We start from the raw sequence: 18,415 nt of genomic DNA, 5'->3' as shown, positions 1-18,415 counted from the left end.
ACAATCCACTGTTATATTCCAAAGATATTCCACCTGGAAATCAAAATTCATAAGTCTGGTGATCCATTTGGCTATTCTTGGGATTGCTCAACTTGATCCTGAGTAGTAAATAAAGCAGATATGGGTTTATGGTCTGACCATAAAATGCATTTTCTGCCTCACAAGTAAGTCCTAAAGTGCCTCACCACCCAGAAACATGCTGGAGCTTCTTTTTCAATGACAGAATACATCTTCTCTGACACAGTAAGCACTCTGGAAGCAAAGGCAATGAAAACTTCCCTGTCCTCTTTTTCCTGGGTCAAGACAGCACCCAAACCATATTCAGAAGCATCACTGGTTACAATAATGTGCCTGTTGGCATCAAAAGAAGTGAGAGCAGGGCTTTCAGCAGTGGCCGATTTGACAGTCTGAAAACTAGCCTTGCAGGATGCATCCCAGTTAAATTCTACGTTCTTTTTAAAAAGAAGACACATTAGAGCAACTTTGGAGGCAAATTGTCTAACAAATTTAGAATAATACAGAATCCTAAAAATGATCAAAGTGCATCCTTGTTATGTGGCTCTGGTGCTTCCCAAATAACTTTCACCAAGTCTATTTTGGGATGTAAGCCCTCTGAGATATCGTGTGAATCAAGTATGTCAGTGTGTGTGTGCAAAACTGACATTTCTCTGCAGTGATACAGAGAAACAGTCCATGTTGTCAGAGTTTTCTTAAGACTTCTGTCAGTTTAACATCATGCTCTTCTACACTAAAATATCATCCTGAAAGTAAGTGATTCCATCTGTAGATCCAAGAATTGCATGCATCATTCTCTGAAATACCAAAGCTGCAGAGGCTAATCGAATGGGCAGTCTTTTGTATTGAAAAAGACCCTCTGGGGTAATGAAGGCTGTGTATTTATGAGAATCTTTGAGCAGAGGAATGTGGTGATAGGCTGAAGACAAGTCCAAAGATGTGAACATGAAGGCCTCTTTCAGAGTAAGCAGCATTTCATTGATATTGGGTAATGGATGGCAATCTACTACCATGTTGGAGTTCACATCTCTTAAATATATGCACATTCAAAGTGTATGTTTTGATTTCCACACAAGAACAATGGGAGAGACCCATTCTGATGAATCAACAAGCTCTATGATGTCAGCATGTTGGAGTCTTAAGAGCTCCTGTCTAAGTGGTTGGTGCAATGCTATGGGTAAGTTCTTCACTTCGTGGCCATTACATTTAACTTGACAATATGCAGAAGCAGAATCTCACTCTGTCCCTTAAAACACTGTCAGGAAGTGGTTCAGCTGCCTCATCTTTATTATATGGTGAATCAGTAATGGAGTGGACAACAGACTTGCACACCTCAGCAAAGTGCCCTAGTTTTTTGCACCTGTTGCAAGTGACCTTCCATGTGGGACAGTGAACAAAATTGGCTTTGTGGGAAGAGTCCCCACATCAGTAGCATTGGTAGCTCTTCATTTCTTGTGCTGCCACTTTCTGGGGCAGTGCCATATGAGAAGATTGGACTTGGAAGGATTTAGACTGAACAGCCTGGATTTCAGGAGGTGGATTTTGGGGTACTAAAGAGAGTTATTTGGCAGAACTGGTGTGCAGAACAGGTTTGAACTGAACTGTGTTGTTCAAATCAGCTTGGTTCAACTGGTTCAAACTCAAACCAAACCGGCCTTTAAAAATGGCAACTGGTCCAAGTTCGAACTGAATCAGGCCTGGTCTGATACAGACCGATTTAACCCAGTTCTAGGGGCTATGCATGTAAAGGGGAATCTAGTGAGGATTCCCCTTTACAAGCAAAGGGGGATCCTGCCTTTAAAAGGGTTCTAAGGGCAGAAAGAGGGCAACATACCGTCAGCCCAGTGGGGGCTCAGTGGGGGCTCCTCTAGACACCAGTGGCTCTCCTCCTGAGCAGCATGGCCTGTATGGTGGTCCAATTCCAGCCTCTGTGCATGAAGAACCAAACTGCTAAACACTGGGCCTCTGCCAGCCTGCTGCACTATCTGCGCTGCTGAGGGGGCAAGTGCCGGCAGGGTGTAGAGGAGCCACCACAGCACCACAGCACCTTGCCTATGGTAAGGTGCCCTTTGCCCCTCTCCTCAGTCACCCTTAGAACCCTTTTCAAGGCAGGGTTTCCCAGAGCTTAAGGGGAATCCTCACCAGATTCCCCTTTATAAGCACAGACTCTCGAACCGGGTCAAACCAGGTCAACACAGTTCAACCAAACGGATTGGACTGCTGGCCGGCCGGTTTGATTGAACTGGTTCATGGACCAGCGGTTCAGTTTGAATTTGGTTCAAATTCACACTGAACTGCCCAAACCAGTTCCATGCACACTCCTACAGTATTTGGCACAGTGAAGAGCATTTTCTATCCTCCTAGCCATCTCTATAACTTTATCCAAGGCAAATTTCAGCTCCAGCAGTAGTTTTTCATGCCATTTGGAGCAGTTTGTTTTAATAACAATCGGATCACTGATTAGTTCATCAGTGAAGTTTGCAAACTCAGAGGTTAGACATGCAATGCTGTGATATACTGACTGACAGATTCAGAAGGCAGTTGGGATCTAGAATAGAACTTGTAATGTTCAACAATAAAGGATCATTGAAATGGTCATCTAAGGCTTGAAGAGCAGCTTCATAAGAATTGGCATCGCCTTCCAAGTTGGCAGGAAAGGGCAAATGATTATATATTCTTTGGCCTTCAGGGCCCTGGGTGCTTTCCAAATTAGACCCTGCAACGGGGTTAGGATGTATCTCGGAAGTGTGCTTCCACACTTCCTGCGTTGTGACACTGCAGTCCTTACATGAACAGCAGGGTGCCATTCACATTTCCAATGCCTTGTTTCAAATTTAATTGCTGTGATAAAGAGCTAGGGCGTCGTATATCTGTCATAAAAAAATTGCTGGTTTTGGGGGTTGGTAGTTTCTGCGAGACTGCTCCCTCTGCTGTTTACGTTTTGAATGTGACTTGCCTGAATGGAGGTATTTTGCTGCTGTTGAGCAGCTAGACTGGAAAGCACCCAGGCAGTGAAGCAATATAGCCTTCTGCTTTGCTGGAGTAAAATCAGGCGTCTGTATGATGAGGAAGTAATTGCAGAAATAGGACCTCCATTGTTTCCAGGGAACAGCAGGTTCCCCGGGGTGGACAAGAAAAAAGGTGGTGGTGGTGGGATCTGACCCATGCTGCAGTCAGTATCTAATGAACAAGGATGCCAGGCTTGAGAAGGAAAAAAAAATACCTTCAGGGTTTGTGCAGATTAGGAAGCTGGAGAAACAATCAGCAGCAGTGATAGTAGTGCAGGATTGTAGGTCCAGTGATGAAGTGAAATGAGGTTGCAAGAACATTCACAAGCTTTGCAGGTTCATATGCCTAGCTGGTTCAAATTCTCATTGCCAAATGATTTATAGCTGCTTCCCTCATACAGTACACACAAGGAACTCTTATGTAGATTTAACTAAAGGTTTATTCAACACCAACTCCATTTTCTCCTTTCCCTCCCTTTTTCTATCTGACTCCTCCCCCACACTCTCTACAGGCTCCCCCTTGGGACAAATGTCCAAACAAACAAACTGCAAAATGTTACTGGATAGAATACAAGAGAGTCCTCACAGAGGCTGCCTGACATCGCATTTAGTGGCTAAATATTCTGGCAGATCAAAGTCCACTCTTTACATGGCATTTGTGGACTTTAGGTTCACGTTTGATTCCATGTTGGGGTTGATTTTATGGGGAAAACATAAAGCAATCAACATAGATAGACATCTTCTTTTACTTATACACAAGCTGTATTCAAATAGCATTAAGAGTAAGATGTAACCCACAGGGGTTATTATTGAATGCAATATCTGTAAAGAAGGGAGTCAGACAGGGTTGTATTCTGGTTTCCTCTTTTCAGTTTTTACACGGCCATTAGCCTGGATAAGCCAGATTTGCATGCTCCAACATTGGCAGGAATCCAGGTTCCTTGTCTGTTTCACACAGACAATGCTGTGGTAATTTCATGCACACCAATTGGCCTGAAAAGAGCTCTCGGGAGCGTCTCCCTGTATTCTTCGGGAAATTGGCTGGAGATTAATTTCCAGAAAACAGAACTTCTGATCTTCACCAAAGGATAATCAGACAATTAACTGGTCAGTTGGGGATAATAAAATCGAACAAATGTGTAACTTTAAATAATTGGGGGTAGTTCTTAGTGCTATGGGCTCTTGGAAGCTCCACATCAGCAGTGTCATGCAGTTGGCTCAGAGGAGCTCCACAACTATATTAAGATTGTTTTATGGTAAAGGAGGGGAATTGGTACCAGCTGCCCTGAAGCTGTTTGAGGCCAAATCTCTGGCCCAGCACACAACTAGGAACGGACATTAAGCATAAGGAGATTGAGACTGTCCAAACTAATCCTTGAGGGCGAACCTTGGTGTGCAATGCAAGTTTGAGGTTGGAGACAGGGACTTTAAGAGTGGAGGCAAGGGCATGGAGACTGATGGGTAACTATTGGCTGAAGCTTAAATTGTGTCCTGTGGGTCTGGCCCCTCTGGTAATTACAGATCGGGATGGGAGACTGCACTCGGGGAGAAATTCTTGTTCTATGGACTGTCCCTAGACTACCTGCTGTCCTTGAGCCTCGTTCAAGCTCAGAGGATACTTGCACAGAGATTAGAGGATGTGGAATGCCAAAAGGATCTCAGTATGATCTCTGACCTCAATCAAGAGTATTATGTAAGTATCAGCCGATCTCCAACGAAAAATCTATCATCACCTACCTCCCCCAAGTTATGTAAAGCATTCTTCAGGGCTAGATTTGATGTGCCCACTTGGCAGTACCTTTTGGCAGGTATAATAAAATGCGTCAAGCCAATAGGATTTGTTCATGCGGTGAAGGAATGCTCAAGACAATACAGCATGGTTGGGTTTTTTTGTACTGCTCCTGCTAAAAAGACTCACATGCCAGCTTGATTACACCCTTATTATTAAATAGGCCAGGTAGGGATGGGTCTTACTATACATGGTTTCTAATATCTGATGATTGGGCAGATACTACCTGAAAGGTAGCTAACTTTTGCTTGGCAGCCATTAAAATCAGACAACAAAAGACTACTGATGAGATGTAATTTGATCTGGTATGTGAGAGGTATTATTATCATATTGAACTTGATTTATTGTATTTAATACATTGTATAATGCTATTGGGGGGTTGTTTTGGCTTTTGTGTATTTGAGCACTGATCATAAATAAAAGTTGTTCTTCTGCCTGACATCTATTACTGATTTGTTTTGTGCAGAGATGTGCAAAACATTTCAATGTCAAAACTTTTCAACTCGAAACGGGTCGTTTCAAGTGTTTTGAGCTCGAAACAAAATGCCCTTTGAATAAAGGACTTGTTTTGAGCTCAGAACAAAACACCATTTCAATCGAAACATTTCAGCATTTTGAGTGCCATTTTGGAGGCCTATTTTTCCCTAGCTGATTGGTTTTCTGGCACTGACTTCTGGCTGGCTTGTGATCTCCTTGCTTCTTGCTTGGCTTATTATGGGCCAAATCAAGTGTTGTCATGGGCAACTGTGCCCCCATTGGCTTGGGTGAGGGAGAAAGGGGGAACACAAATGGAGGGAATTTCAAAATGTATTCAAAGGGGCTGGAAGGCAGAGATAGCTCTTATAGTGTGCCTTTCTTGAAGAGGATACAACCGGTAAGCCACTCTGGTCTGCTTTGCAATCTGCATTGCAAGGTGTACTCAGTCAAAATGTGGCTGAAGTTGCTCTAGTTGAGCTTATGGCTATGCTTGCTGCTAAGGGTGCTGCTGTGGCAGCTGTTGCAATGCTAGGAGTAAGGAGTCCTAACTGTGTGTGAGAGAGCAACTTGTGTCAATGGTAGCAATAGCAATAGCAATAGCACTTACATTTATATACCGCTCTATAGCTGGAAGCTCTCTAAGCGGTTTACAATGATTTAGCATATTGCCCCCCAACATTCTGGATACTCATTTTACTGACCTCAGAAGGATGGAAGGCTGAGTCAACCTTGAGCCCTTGGTCAGGATCGAACTTGTAACCTTCTGGTTAAAGGGCGGCAGTTTTACCACTGCGCCACCAGGGGTTCATTACTGCACTGTGGCTGGCAGTGCATTCTGAGTCAGTGATTCCTTTGGGCTATTTTTGGAATGTGTTTAAAATGTGTTGGGATGGACAGATTCTCAGACTCCGATAGAATCCTATGGCGTTTTAAGGGAAAGGTTAAAAATCATGCACTACCACACCACCCACTTTGGTGTCCCTAGGAGTTACCTAGGCTGTTTAGAGTTTCCCCATTGTTCCTTATGGCCAAAGCATTTGAAACGTTTCGAGTTTGTTTCATTGAAACAACCAATTTGACCTCTGTTTCGATGAAATGTTTTGGCCAACTGCATTTTGTTTCGAGCTCAAAACAAAGCACAGAATCCATTTTGTGTAGATCCCTAGTTTTGTGCAGGACAGACTATTACATGGTAAATGAACACAACAGAGCATACGGCAGATGGAGGAGGCTCTCCCTCATTGTGTAACGGAGGAGGGAAAGATCCTGGAGTGATGAAAATGTTGTCACAAGCATATTCCTAACCTTCAGCTGTGAAATGTTGGAGGGTATGGCTTTCACTTGCAAAATATGTGAGAACATTCTACATGTAAATAATGTCATTTACATGCTCCAAAAAGTGCTATATAAATATGAAGCTTGATTAAGATTATAATCATTGTTTATTGTGCATTCCCACCCACCCCCATTTTCTGCTTGGTGAATCTCAAAAGAATGCTTTAATGGGGTTATCAAATTGATCTCCATATAACACACATCTCCAGATGAGGCAACTGCCTGAAGAATTAGGCCAGTATAAGTAGTATGGAGGTCAAAGCAGCTCCAGAAGAAGCTCTGAGAAAGCAAAGAGGTTTTATGCCTCAGGCTTGAGCTGCTTCTTTCTATTCTTATCATCCCTCCACTTCATGACCCTCTGCACTACTGCTTTCTCCCTGACTGCATTATGGTTTGAACCACAGAACAGCACTGACATAAAGCCTGCTTTCTTCAGGATGAAAAATCTCACCTTCTTAGTTTTGAAATTGTGGTTCTGAGAAACACATACACGGAAGGAGCCCTGGCAGGAGAATGGGCTCATGGTTAATGGCAGAAATCCATCCTGTATTCTTATTTAGTGAAAGGGTACTGAAACAAACTTGTGACTTTTCTTTTGTAAGTAAATACAAGCAGAAAAAGACTTCTTTTTACTACACAAGGAAGCAAACTTGATTCTCTGGACCCTGTGCTGCCATGGACTGGGACTCCCTGAAACTTTGCAAAGCAAAGGTACTGGTAGCAAGCAGGCACTGGAATCGACTGAGTGCCCCAGTGGTTCTGAGGAGAACCTGGCACACCTGCATCTCAGGAGCAGGAGGTGGGGCTTGTTAGAGCAGGGCTGGGGATGGCTAAACTACCTATACTAGGGCTAGGGAATTCCCAATGCCAGCTATCTTGTGTTTCTTTTTAGATGGTGAGCCCTTTGGGGGACAGGAGTCCATCTTATTTATTTATTATTTCTCTGTGTAAACTGCCCTGAGCCATTTTTGGAAGGGCGGTATAGAAATATAATAATAATAATTATTATTATTATTTATTAACACAGTCAGACAGGTGTTATTGACTGGTTTGTTTTATCCAGACATCGAGTCCTTCCCAAGGACCTGGGATGGCTGGATTTTATTGTCAATGTTGTTGCTGTTATTATTATAGATATCGTCGCAGAATATAGGCTGTTCCCAGTAAAGCTGCTTTTTGTAATTGGCTGATGGTGATTTCTGTGGCCCCTATGGTATTGAGGTGCTCTTCAAGGTCTTTTGGAACTGCACCCAGGGCACCAATTACCACTGGGATTATTTTGGTCTTTTTCTGCCACAGCCTTTCCATTTCAATTTGTAGATCTCTGCATTTTGTTATTTTTTCTATTTCTGGCTGTGGCAGAAGACAACCAAAATAATCCCAGTGGTAACTGGCGCCCTAGGTGCAATTCCAAAACAACTTGAAGAGCACCTCAACACCATAGGGGCCATAGAAATCACCATCGGCCAATTACAAAAAGCAACTTGACTGGGAACAGCCTATATTCTGCTACGATATCTATAATAATAACAGCAACAACATCGATAATAAAATTCAGCCATCCCAGGTCCTTGGGAAAGACTTGATGTTTGGATAAAACAAACCAGTCAATAACACCTGTCTGACTGTGTAAACAAGAAATAATGGTTTTCCTCTTTTCTGAGCATGGATTCAGCCCCAGATCAGGCCTGCTCAACTTAAAACCCAGGGCCGGATCTGCCGGCAGGGACTTATTTGCTGGTCTGCTGGCAGGAATATCCTGCAGCAGCAGCACCCCAGAAAGGCAGAGGTCCACTCTCTGAGTCAGTTCCTTCTTCTCCAATGGAGCCATCCTCTCTAAAACTGTAATACAGCCCCATCCTATGCATATTTTTTTTACTGCTGCTGCAGTTTTTGCTGCTGCTGCTTTGTGTTTTCTTTTAATAAAGGTTTTTAAACTTTTAAATAGAGATATTATTTATATATCTATATATTAATATCTGTACTTTTGGTATTTCAATTGTGCATTGTTTTAATTATACTGCAACTGCTTTGAGATTATTTTAATGAAAAGCAGTATAGAAATCGAATAAGTTGCCAGGCACCTGGGAGTGCTCAGGTGGGGCTTGACAGACAAGCAAGTTCCTTGCTTTTATCTACACATGATCAAATACTGGGAGGATGCACAGCTCCCAGTCTAGGATAGGAGGTAGGCTTCTACCCTAGTTCCATCAAGAGGACTAATGATGATTAAACACAGAAGATTTACAAGTAGGAACATCAGATATAAAGCTATGCATGTTCTTGTCCATGAAGACTCATGCAGTCTTTGCCTCTTGCTAGTAACTATTCCCTTAACATAAAAGATTTAATCACATTCATTTTTGCAACCAAGCAGCCTCATAATAGACTCACCCTCTTAAATGAACTATCCAATCACTTTTTTTGAATGTAACCTTTACAAGATAAAGATTTAAAGTTTAAACAATGGATCATAGTTGTCTTTGAATAATTACAAGGGGCTTTCACAGTCATAATCCATTTCTCATAGTCATCTATTTCTCAGAAATGTGTGCAACAAAAATTCTGTAAAAGGTTAGGGTGCTTTCCAAAGCATCATATACTGCCCTCACACAAATATCTTACAAAACTGTCCTCACAAAAATCACCAACAATATTCCTACTGCCAAATCAAAAGGTCTCTGTTCTGTCCTCATCCTTCTTGACTGCAGCTTTTGATACAGCTGATCACGCTTTCTTGCTTGATTTCCCCTATGCCCCAGGTCTCTGTGATCCTCTCTTCAAATGGTTCTTTCTTTCAAGGTTTTCACAGGGGAAGCCCTCCCTTATTTTTCCATCTCTGAGTTGGTGTCCCTCAGAACTCTTAGACCCTTGCTATTATTTATCTTCGGCACTCTGCCTAGATGATATCATCACATCTTATGGTTCTCAGTAACTTCTCCACACATTGACCATGGGTCCTACCATATGTCAATAAACTGCTTGCATCCTCTTTTGAGCTGGGTTGTTCTTGGAAAGCAAGAGCTGATAGGCATGTGGCACTGCCAAAAATGCACAAGGGCCCTGCTGGGCATCTGAACAGCACACGAAATCCTGCTGGCAAAGAGGACAGAAGTCTACAGGAGAGTGTGGAGGGGGAGTAAGCTCTCGCTTGGAACTTATGCAAAAGCTGCCATATACATGGAAGCAGCGATGCCACTGTGGCTGCCTAGAGGCTGCACAAATAGCATTCTTGTAGTTTCTCGCATTGTGGCAAATGGGAGAAACTGCAGAAACAGTGACAACGCAACCGCCTTCCTTTTCAGTGGCTTCCTTGTGGACAGCAGTGGCACTACAATACCCTCCCATTGCTGTTGAGGCTGTTACGTCAGCCAGCAACGCAATAGTAATCTGTTTATCTTTGCCACCTAATGCTAACCTGACTTCTCCGCAGATAGATACATTACCAAATATACCATAAATATAGCTGGTCATATCTGTTGCACACAGAATGGTGGTGGTGGTGGGGACCCTCCAAAAGCACATTTTATTTTACTGATTCTCCCACCAACCACCTCGGCCTTCCCCGCCCCACCAAGGAAGTCTGAAGTAGTAGAATACAGTTCAGTAATGCGCAGGGCCTCCTTCCCCCTCTATTATTTAGATAATATTTTCATACCTAGAATATTAAATGGAATTATTTGTAATATTCCCATGTCAGAATTTTCAATAAATAAGATTAGCAGCAACACAGAAGTATAAACTCGTTGGCAAACCATGGAGAAATCAGCCAGTTTGGAAATGACGTTGAGGGGAAAATTCAGCGACAGCTTAGAGTAGAATAAACGTTACACATCAATGCATGTTACCAAGCCCTCTGGCTGACATACTGTGCAACATCAATAAATCAGCCTAGTAACAATGAATGCACGCAAATTATTCATGGGAACATAGGAACCTGCCATATACTGAGTCAGACCATTGGTCTATCTAGCTCAGTACTGTCTTCACAGACTGGCAGCGGTTTCTCCAAGGTTGCAGGCAGGAATCTCTCTCAGCCCTATCTTGGAGAAGCCAGGGAGGGAACTTGGAACCTTCTGCTCTTCCCAGAGCGGCTTCATCCCCTGAGGGGAAGATCTTGCAGTGCTCACATTTCTAGTCTCCCTTTCATATGCAACCAGGGCAGACCCTGCTTAGCTAAGGGAACAAGTCATGCTTGCTACCACAAGACCAGCTCTCCTCTCAAGTTGTGCAAATGCGAAATCTGTGCAAATGACATTATGTGAGAGTAAGCTCATTGAAAATAACAGGCTTAAATTTGAACAATTTTGTGGGCTGCGGTGGGGTGGGGTGAGAGCTGCTTAACTCTTTCCCTGCCTTCCACTTTCCCACTTTATTTTAATCCCTCAAGTCTCAAAAAAGATGCTGTGACTTTGGGGAGTGGGGGCAGCTGTTGGGAGGGAGAGTTACAGGGGGAAAGTGGGAAATGGGGAGAGGATTGAGCACCCATTTACTTCCCCCCCAACCATTCTCAGCTCCAAAATGCTATCTTCCAAAGTGGCTCTGGTCTAATAAGAGTGGAATTTGTTACATGCATTTGTGCATAATGCTTAGTTTTGCCTTAGATGAATATAGTTCCATTTATTTGTGAGACTACTCCTGTGTAAGCTGCCACAGAGCTCCTAAAGGTTGATTTACACATGAATGTATATCACACAATGATATGGTTTCCCCATATTCACTTTTTGCCAATTCCATTTGTTGCCATTCCCCCCTCCAAACCTTGTCATATCCCCACTTATCTGTTGCTGCTTCATTGTCATTTCCCCCTCCTAATTGCTGCTCCTGAATTAATCACATGGTTGACTCCAGCCAATCAGGAATCATGTAATGTATTGAAGACATAACGTTGCTTTACAACCAATTATATTTAAGAACAGCTCGGCTGGATCAGGCCCAAGGCCTCTCTAGTCCAGTGGCCCAAGAAGCCACAGGCAAGAGCTGTGGGCATGCCCTCTCTCCTATGGTTGTTTCCCTGTAACTGGTGTTCAGAGGCATCTTGAGGCTGGAGGTGGTGTTCAGAGGCATTCAGAGGTGGTGTTCAGAGGCATTCTGAGTCTGGAGGTGGCCTATAGCCCTCAGACTAGTATCCATTGATAGACCTGTCCTCCATGAATTTATCTAAATGCCTCTTAAAGCAGTCCAGACTATTGGAGGAGATCTTCTCACTGATCGTAAGAAGAGCTCCTATGTCTTTGAGGAGCAATGATTACTTTTGATTGAGCTCTAGACAGGATGTTGAAAGGGTAGGACAGAATATTGGAAACGGGCTCTAATATATACAAATACTTTGCAACAAAGAGCCAAAAATAACAAAAATGTTTGCATAAAGTTTACTTCATTAATTTTTGAGCAAGGAAGTATAGAAACAATTCAAACTGGGTTAGCTATGAGATGTTTATATAACGATCACGTTTGGCTCTGAGACAATTTTATCAAGTTATTGCTCATGTCATACTATACTTTGAAGAGATAATTGTGAACAAAATTCCACCAAAATGTGGAAATACTGCTTTCAGTTCAATTTTTAATTGTAAGGGATTGCTTAAAAATGTGCAAGTCACTATACAAATGTTAATGATTTTCAAGACATTCTATATGGTTAACATTAATTGTTATTGTAACACAATCATAAAAGCATTCTTTCTATTTCAGCCCAACCTCTTATCATGAAACATGTTATAAATAAATGAAATACATGTTTTAATGTATTCATATTTTTCTTCATGGGTAGTTACGTATTACTGGAAGCCACTTATGGTATCTCAATAATCCAGTCATTGCTGAATAGCTTTTCATGGATTTTCAAGGCAGGTCATATAGAAAACATGCATAGTTCAGCACATAAGAAGTCATTAAATGAAGGGGGGGGGGGAAACCTAGAACCCATTATATTCAGGTTGGTGAGCTAGCTTAACATAGGAAGCTGCCTTATACTGAGTCAGACCATTGGTCCATCTAGCTCAGTATTGTCTACACAGACTGGCAGTGGATTCTCCGAGGTTGCAGGCAAGAGTCTCTCTCAGCCCTATCTTGGAGAAGCGAGGGAGGGAACTTGGAACCTTCTGCATGCAATCATGCAGGTGCTATTCCCAGAGTGGCCCCATCCCCTAAGGGGAATATCTTACAGTGCTCACACATGTGGTTTCCCATTCAAATGCAACCAGGGTGGACCCTGCTTAGCAAAGGGGACAATTCATGCTTGCTACCACAAGACCAACTCTCCTCCTTGTGTATTAACACACAGAAAACACACTGTAGTTTTTACTACTCTTGTGTAGGAAAACTTCACAGATCCTAAACCTAAACCTTTTGCAGATCTGTTTTTGGTGACAGGTGTAGACAGGGTGTACAATCCTCCTTTAAGCATTTTGCTAGTCTGTTGGAAATTCTTTGGGCTTCTCTCACAGTTCTTCCACCTTGTGAAGGAACCCCTAAATTCACTTCAGAGTTTGCTTTAAGCAAAGTCTAGTTACTGGTTTAGCAAGAGACTCTTTAAGAAATTTCTTATTGAAATTCTTTCAGCTTTCCTTGACATTTCTTAGAAGTTTCACCCTCAAATCCACTTCAAATTTCAATTTGGGTGAAATTTCAGTGCTAACTGTAATCATAAGTGAAGCTGATATGCCCTTCACAGGCAAGATGTTAGGCACCCTGCTGTTGCTTTTGCTCCTCTGAGATGGTTTGGATGTAACACCAAAGCATGGTTTGTCATGATGTCCAAAACAATACAGGGGCTGTTCCCACGATCTGCAACAATCGGTCTAGGAGAGCCTAGCCCGATTTTTGCAGATCGTCAGAACCATCCGGCTTGGCTGCGAGCCCGGTGGTTCTGGAACGGGTAACCCGCTCAAGAACCCCTGCCCCAAATCAGGTTTGTGGAGCGAGCGCTCCGCAAACCTGGTTTTTTGAATCGTGAGTAGCCGCGGTGCGGCTTTGCGCCGCACTTACTCATGAGTAGACCCCCGGAGGGGAGGTGAAAAGCTGCCTCCCAGGCAGCTATAGCTTAGCCCACTCTTCCCGCTCACCGCCCCAAACCAGGTCTCACTGCCCCAAACCAGGTCTCGTGAGACCTGGTCCAATGTCTAACAAACCATAGTTAGTGAATGGCCACTCAACAGCCCCATTTGCATGTTACGGCAAACCACAGGTAGACAAACCCAAGGTTAATTTTTGTAAACGTGAATCACAACGCAGATGTTTGTCCAACTGTAGCCCAACAACCTCTGGTTTGAGTATAGGGGAGCCACTCCCTCTTCGTGGTCTGCCGAGGCCACATTCTAGCAAACTCTGTAGTGCTCACGTTGCCAGACCATAGACAAGGAGTCAGAACATCTGCAGTGTAGCAGCCATCAGCCACGATCTTCAAGGGGGTGTGCTGAGCACAGTTGTACCTTTTTGGAATGGACCACCTGCCCGCAGCAGGGAAAAAGCATTTAAATCCCTTTAAATGGCATGCAAACCCTTATTCTGTCAGTAATTGCACCACTGGCCGCCTAAGTGACCCGCAGAAAAACAGTCTCTCCCATGCAAAATTTCTGGCAAGGGTGGGATGCCGAGGGACACTATTTTTGGTTACTCTGGGAAAGGATCATGATGACTTCCTAGGAGGGAATATTTATATGAAGAAGGGCAAAGGATCCTGGGGTCTGGTCCACTGTGACCAAAGATGCTCTTTGACCTAGGCAAAGCAGTCCAGGAACTGGTAGACACTGGTAGCAGCTGTGCAGCTATGTTGTGGCATAAACTTTACTGAACCATCCCTCACTTTGTGGCCAATAGCTGCTGGGTGATGGACACACTGACACAATGCCTACAGTCTGGCAATGCAAGCAGAAGAAAGATGGTGGGATGGAGCCTTGGCAGACTAGGAAGAGGGAGGGGTTATTCTGGAGAAGAGCTGGTATTGTGGTAGCAAGCATGACCCTTAGCTAAGCAGGGTCTGCCCTGGTTGCATATGAAAGGGAGACTTGATGTGTGAGCACTGCAAGATCTTCCCCTCAGGGGATGAAGCTGCTCTGGGAAGAGCAGAAGGTTTCAAGTTCCCTCCCCGGCATCTCCAAGATAGGGTTGAGAGAGACTCTTGCCTGCAACCTTGGAGAAGCAGCTGCCAGTCTGTGAAGACAATACTGAGCTAGATGGACCAATGGTCTGACTCAGTATATGGCAGCTTCCTATGTTCCTATTCTGGCCAGCAGCTGAAGAAACTGGAGTTGCTCAGTTGTCTGCAGCATGATTCTTGGGTTCAGAAATTAACCACAGGTTTGTTTAACTGAGCTTTGGTGCTACATCTGAATGGGGTCATTGCATCTGAACTGACAAACCACTGTTTGGGGGCAAGAGTGGTCTCAGATGCCACTCTTAGGTCATCTTGAGATTCAGAAGGAAGGAAGGAAGGAAGGAAGGAAGGAAGGAAGGAAGGAAGGAAGGAAGGAAGGAAGGGGAAGAGGCAAGGTCAGTCCTAGAATAAATAGCACCCTGGTTGAGGAGTGCCTTTGGTACCCCCCACCATGGTTAGTTTACCAAATTGTGTGGCTTGTGTAGGACTGGAAAACCTAGTGGTATTACAGGCTCTCCTGTTCCCAGGCTTTCCAGTGAAAATGAAATCTTTAAAGATCTTTGATGGAAGTTCATTTTTGTAGCTAGTAAATAAACAACCTGTAGCATTTGGAGTAAAAGCTTAAAGACACTGCTTTTTTTCTCCCTAGCTCATTGCAGAAAGTGAAATCATTCACTCAATCAAAAACTGTGTTCTACCCGGGTTTGGGAGCTCTGCATGCTCCCAATTCCGTTTGTGTGGAAGCAAGGTAGGAGGAAAACCTGGGTAGCTTTCCCTCCTACCTTCACAATCACTTCTACCCAGGTTTCCCTCTTAACTTGCTTCAACACACCCAAAAACTGGGAGCACACAGAGCTCCGAAACCCAGGTAGAACTAAGTTTATGAAGCTCTTCTCACAATCAGTGAGAAGCACTTTGGGCAGGTCTGTGGGGAAAGCGGATTAACTTACCCCTCCCTGCAGATGATTGCTGAGCCATCCTTGGGTGGTCGGATTGGCTGCCCACCTGATTACCGGCTCCGTCATGGAGTCGGTTGGGGTGGCAGGTATTGGGGGCCACCTGGTCCTCAGAAGTTCCAGAGGGGCATTCTGGGTAGCCCCCAATGCCTCCCAGTCAGGTGTCTCCTCTTTAGTCTCCACAGCACAGAGCCGCGTCATGATGACTCATGATCAAAAAAATGGGGTTAGAGGAGCACTTGCTCCACTAACCTCATTTAAGGGGAGGGCTACTTTGGCGGGCTTGCCACCATTGAACCACTGGGCTCGCCTGTGAGTTCTCATGATGGAGGAAAACCAGGCTGGGGTCCCTTAGCCTGGTTTTCCTCCATTGTGTGAACAGCCTCTTTGATTGTGTGAATGACCTCAGTAAATCTAACTTACAGTGAGCCACCAAGCTCAGGTCAGCACCTCCTTCAGGTAAGTGCCATGAGCAACTGCCTGGCTTGGCCACCCATAAGGCCAGCCCAAGGAAGAGGGAAATTTGACAATCCATGCGTTGTCTGTCTATCTGTCTATCTCTATATACATAACACAAATGATGGTTTGGAGTCTAAACTATGGTTAACTTAAACCATGTTTTGGTGTGACATCTGAACCAGCCCTCTTTTTAACACAACTTGTGGGTTGACAGTGGCTTTTGATGATGATAATGATGATGATGATGATGATGATGATATGTTCCTATGATTATACTAATCTAGATTATGAACCTTGTTTCTCTCTATAGCCTAATGCATTTACTTCCCAAACCTGGTCTCGGTCGTTGGACTGAAACCATTTCATGGCTTCCTTCTTTGCTTCCTACATTCCCATACATTGTAAATAAGAACCAAAAAGTCAAAATGCAGAGGAGATGGCTGCTACAAGGAGATATATTATTTCATCAGATTGATTACCTTATGCAGTTTATAGTATTGCTCAGCCCCTACTCCACCTTGTTCCTCTGCCGACCAAAGCACTAATCGCAGAGTTCTCTTGGGACGGAGCCCTAGGTTATTTTAAAAAAAAAGGTGGAACTAAAGTTATTGATATAAAATATAAAATGTATATTCTTTTTAATTTTTTTTACATTTTATATCCTGCTCTTCCTCCAAGGAGCCCAGAAAAGTGTACTAGATACTTAAGTTTCCCCTCACAACAACCCTGTGAAGTAGGTTAGGCTGAGAGAGAAGTGACTGGCCCAGAGTCACCCAGCAGGTATCATGGCTGAATGGGGATTTGAACTTGGGTCTCCCCAGTCCTAGTCCAGCACTCTAACCACTACACCATGCTGGCTCTGGTTCTAATGACACCACTTTTTCTAGCAGGTATAAAATACCAATAAACCAAAGGCACACAATTCAAATCACTCCATGTTTACATGTTATTATCCCAAGAGGGCTACATCACCAGACTTACTACAGAAAAGTATTTTGGCTACAATATTTCCAAGTGTTTCCTTTCTAATGCATCTTGTGTTAACTACCTTTTTTCTCTACACCCCACACTACACCCACATGTTCTCTCTTTTCTTTCCACACTAACAGGTCTCTTGGCAACTTTCTGCCCCTCTTTTTCTCTTCACAGTTCTTTCTCTATCTCTGTATCCTACACCACACACCAGGGCTGGCTCATTGCTATTGGCCATTAAAGAAGAGAATGGCAGTGAGCTGTCCTGGCCACTCCCCTTGCCAGCCCTGGGTGGGAATCAGCGCTGATGCTGCCCCACCCCCTTGTAGACAAGTCTGATGCTCAAGGGAGGAGACCGGAGGAGGGGGGGGGAGAAGGAGGGAGAGAACTCATGTTAATAAAGCAGGGGTGGCACACTCCAGCAGCTGAAGCTGACAGTGAAGGGAAGAGGAATGGGGCCTGGGCCAGTGAGGCAGGGGTGGGGTGTTGAGAAGAAGAAAAAGCCTGGAGATGGGGCAACAGCAGCAAAATGGAAACAGCAAGGCAAGTCTCATGATCAATGAGACCTGCTTTAAAAGGGTTTGCGGGGAGGGTAGGCTTAGCCCGGTCTCCCCGCAGACAATCCTCAGACAGCCCTGGGCAGCCAATCCACACGACTGCCAGCTCCATCATGGATCTGGCGGGAGCTGTGGGGATCGGGGGCCGTGTGGCCCCTGGAAGTTCCAGGATGCCCTGTGTGAGCACACGGGGTGTCCTAGAGAGACCCCCAGGGCTCCCCATTACCTTTTATATTAGTTCTGGAAGAGCTTTGTAGAAATATTAGAGAAGATGAACAAATACAACGTCCGAAAGTAGGGAAACAGGAGTATAAACTTAGAAACTTTGTGGATGATGTGGTGTTTTTTTCTAGAAAATCCATTAAAGAAGATCGGAAGGCTCTTGGGAAAAATAGAACAATTTGGTCAATTGGCTGGGTTTTATATAAATAAGAGTAAAACGAAGGTGTTGACAAAAAATATGGACCAGAAATCTAATGATAGACTTTATGAAATAAGCGAATTGAAAGTGGAGAAGAAAATTAAATACTTGGGCATCTGGCTGACAAACAAAAATTCTTTGTTGTTTTCAAATAATTATATCAAAATATGGAATACAGTAAAAATTGATTTGCAAAGATAGACTAGAATGAACTTATCTTTAATGGGAAGAATTTCAGTTGTGAAGATGAATGTTCTACCTAAAATATTGTTTCTTTCCCAGACTATTCCTATAATTAATACGTTAGCCTGTTTCAAGCAATGGCAAA

At 43.7% G+C, this 18,415-nt stretch overlaps 1 protein-coding gene across 5 annotated transcripts in view; it reads right to left on the bottom strand.

Annotated features, from left to right (window-relative positions):
* The window catches only part of CPQ (carboxypeptidase Q), a 294,849-nt gene that overhangs the window by 75,988 nt on the left and 200,446 nt on the right, over positions 1 to 18,415 (bottom strand). For all 5 annotated transcript variants that reach the window (XM_053247904.1, XM_053247903.1, XM_053247906.1 and 2 more), the window contains one exon: positions 16,617 to 16,708. In XM_053247904.1, the coding sequence (XP_053103879.1) occupies positions 16,617 to 16,708 (92 nt within the window). The remainder of the gene's footprint in view (positions 1 to 16,616; positions 16,709 to 18,415) is intronic.

The sequence above is a fragment of the Hemicordylus capensis genome, chromosome 4 (assembly GCF_027244095.1).
Source record: "Hemicordylus capensis ecotype Gifberg chromosome 4, rHemCap1.1.pri, whole genome shotgun sequence".
Taxonomy (NCBI): Eukaryota; Metazoa; Chordata; class Lepidosauria; order Squamata; family Cordylidae; genus Hemicordylus; species Hemicordylus capensis.
This window is presented reverse-complemented; position numbering and strand designations above follow the sequence as displayed.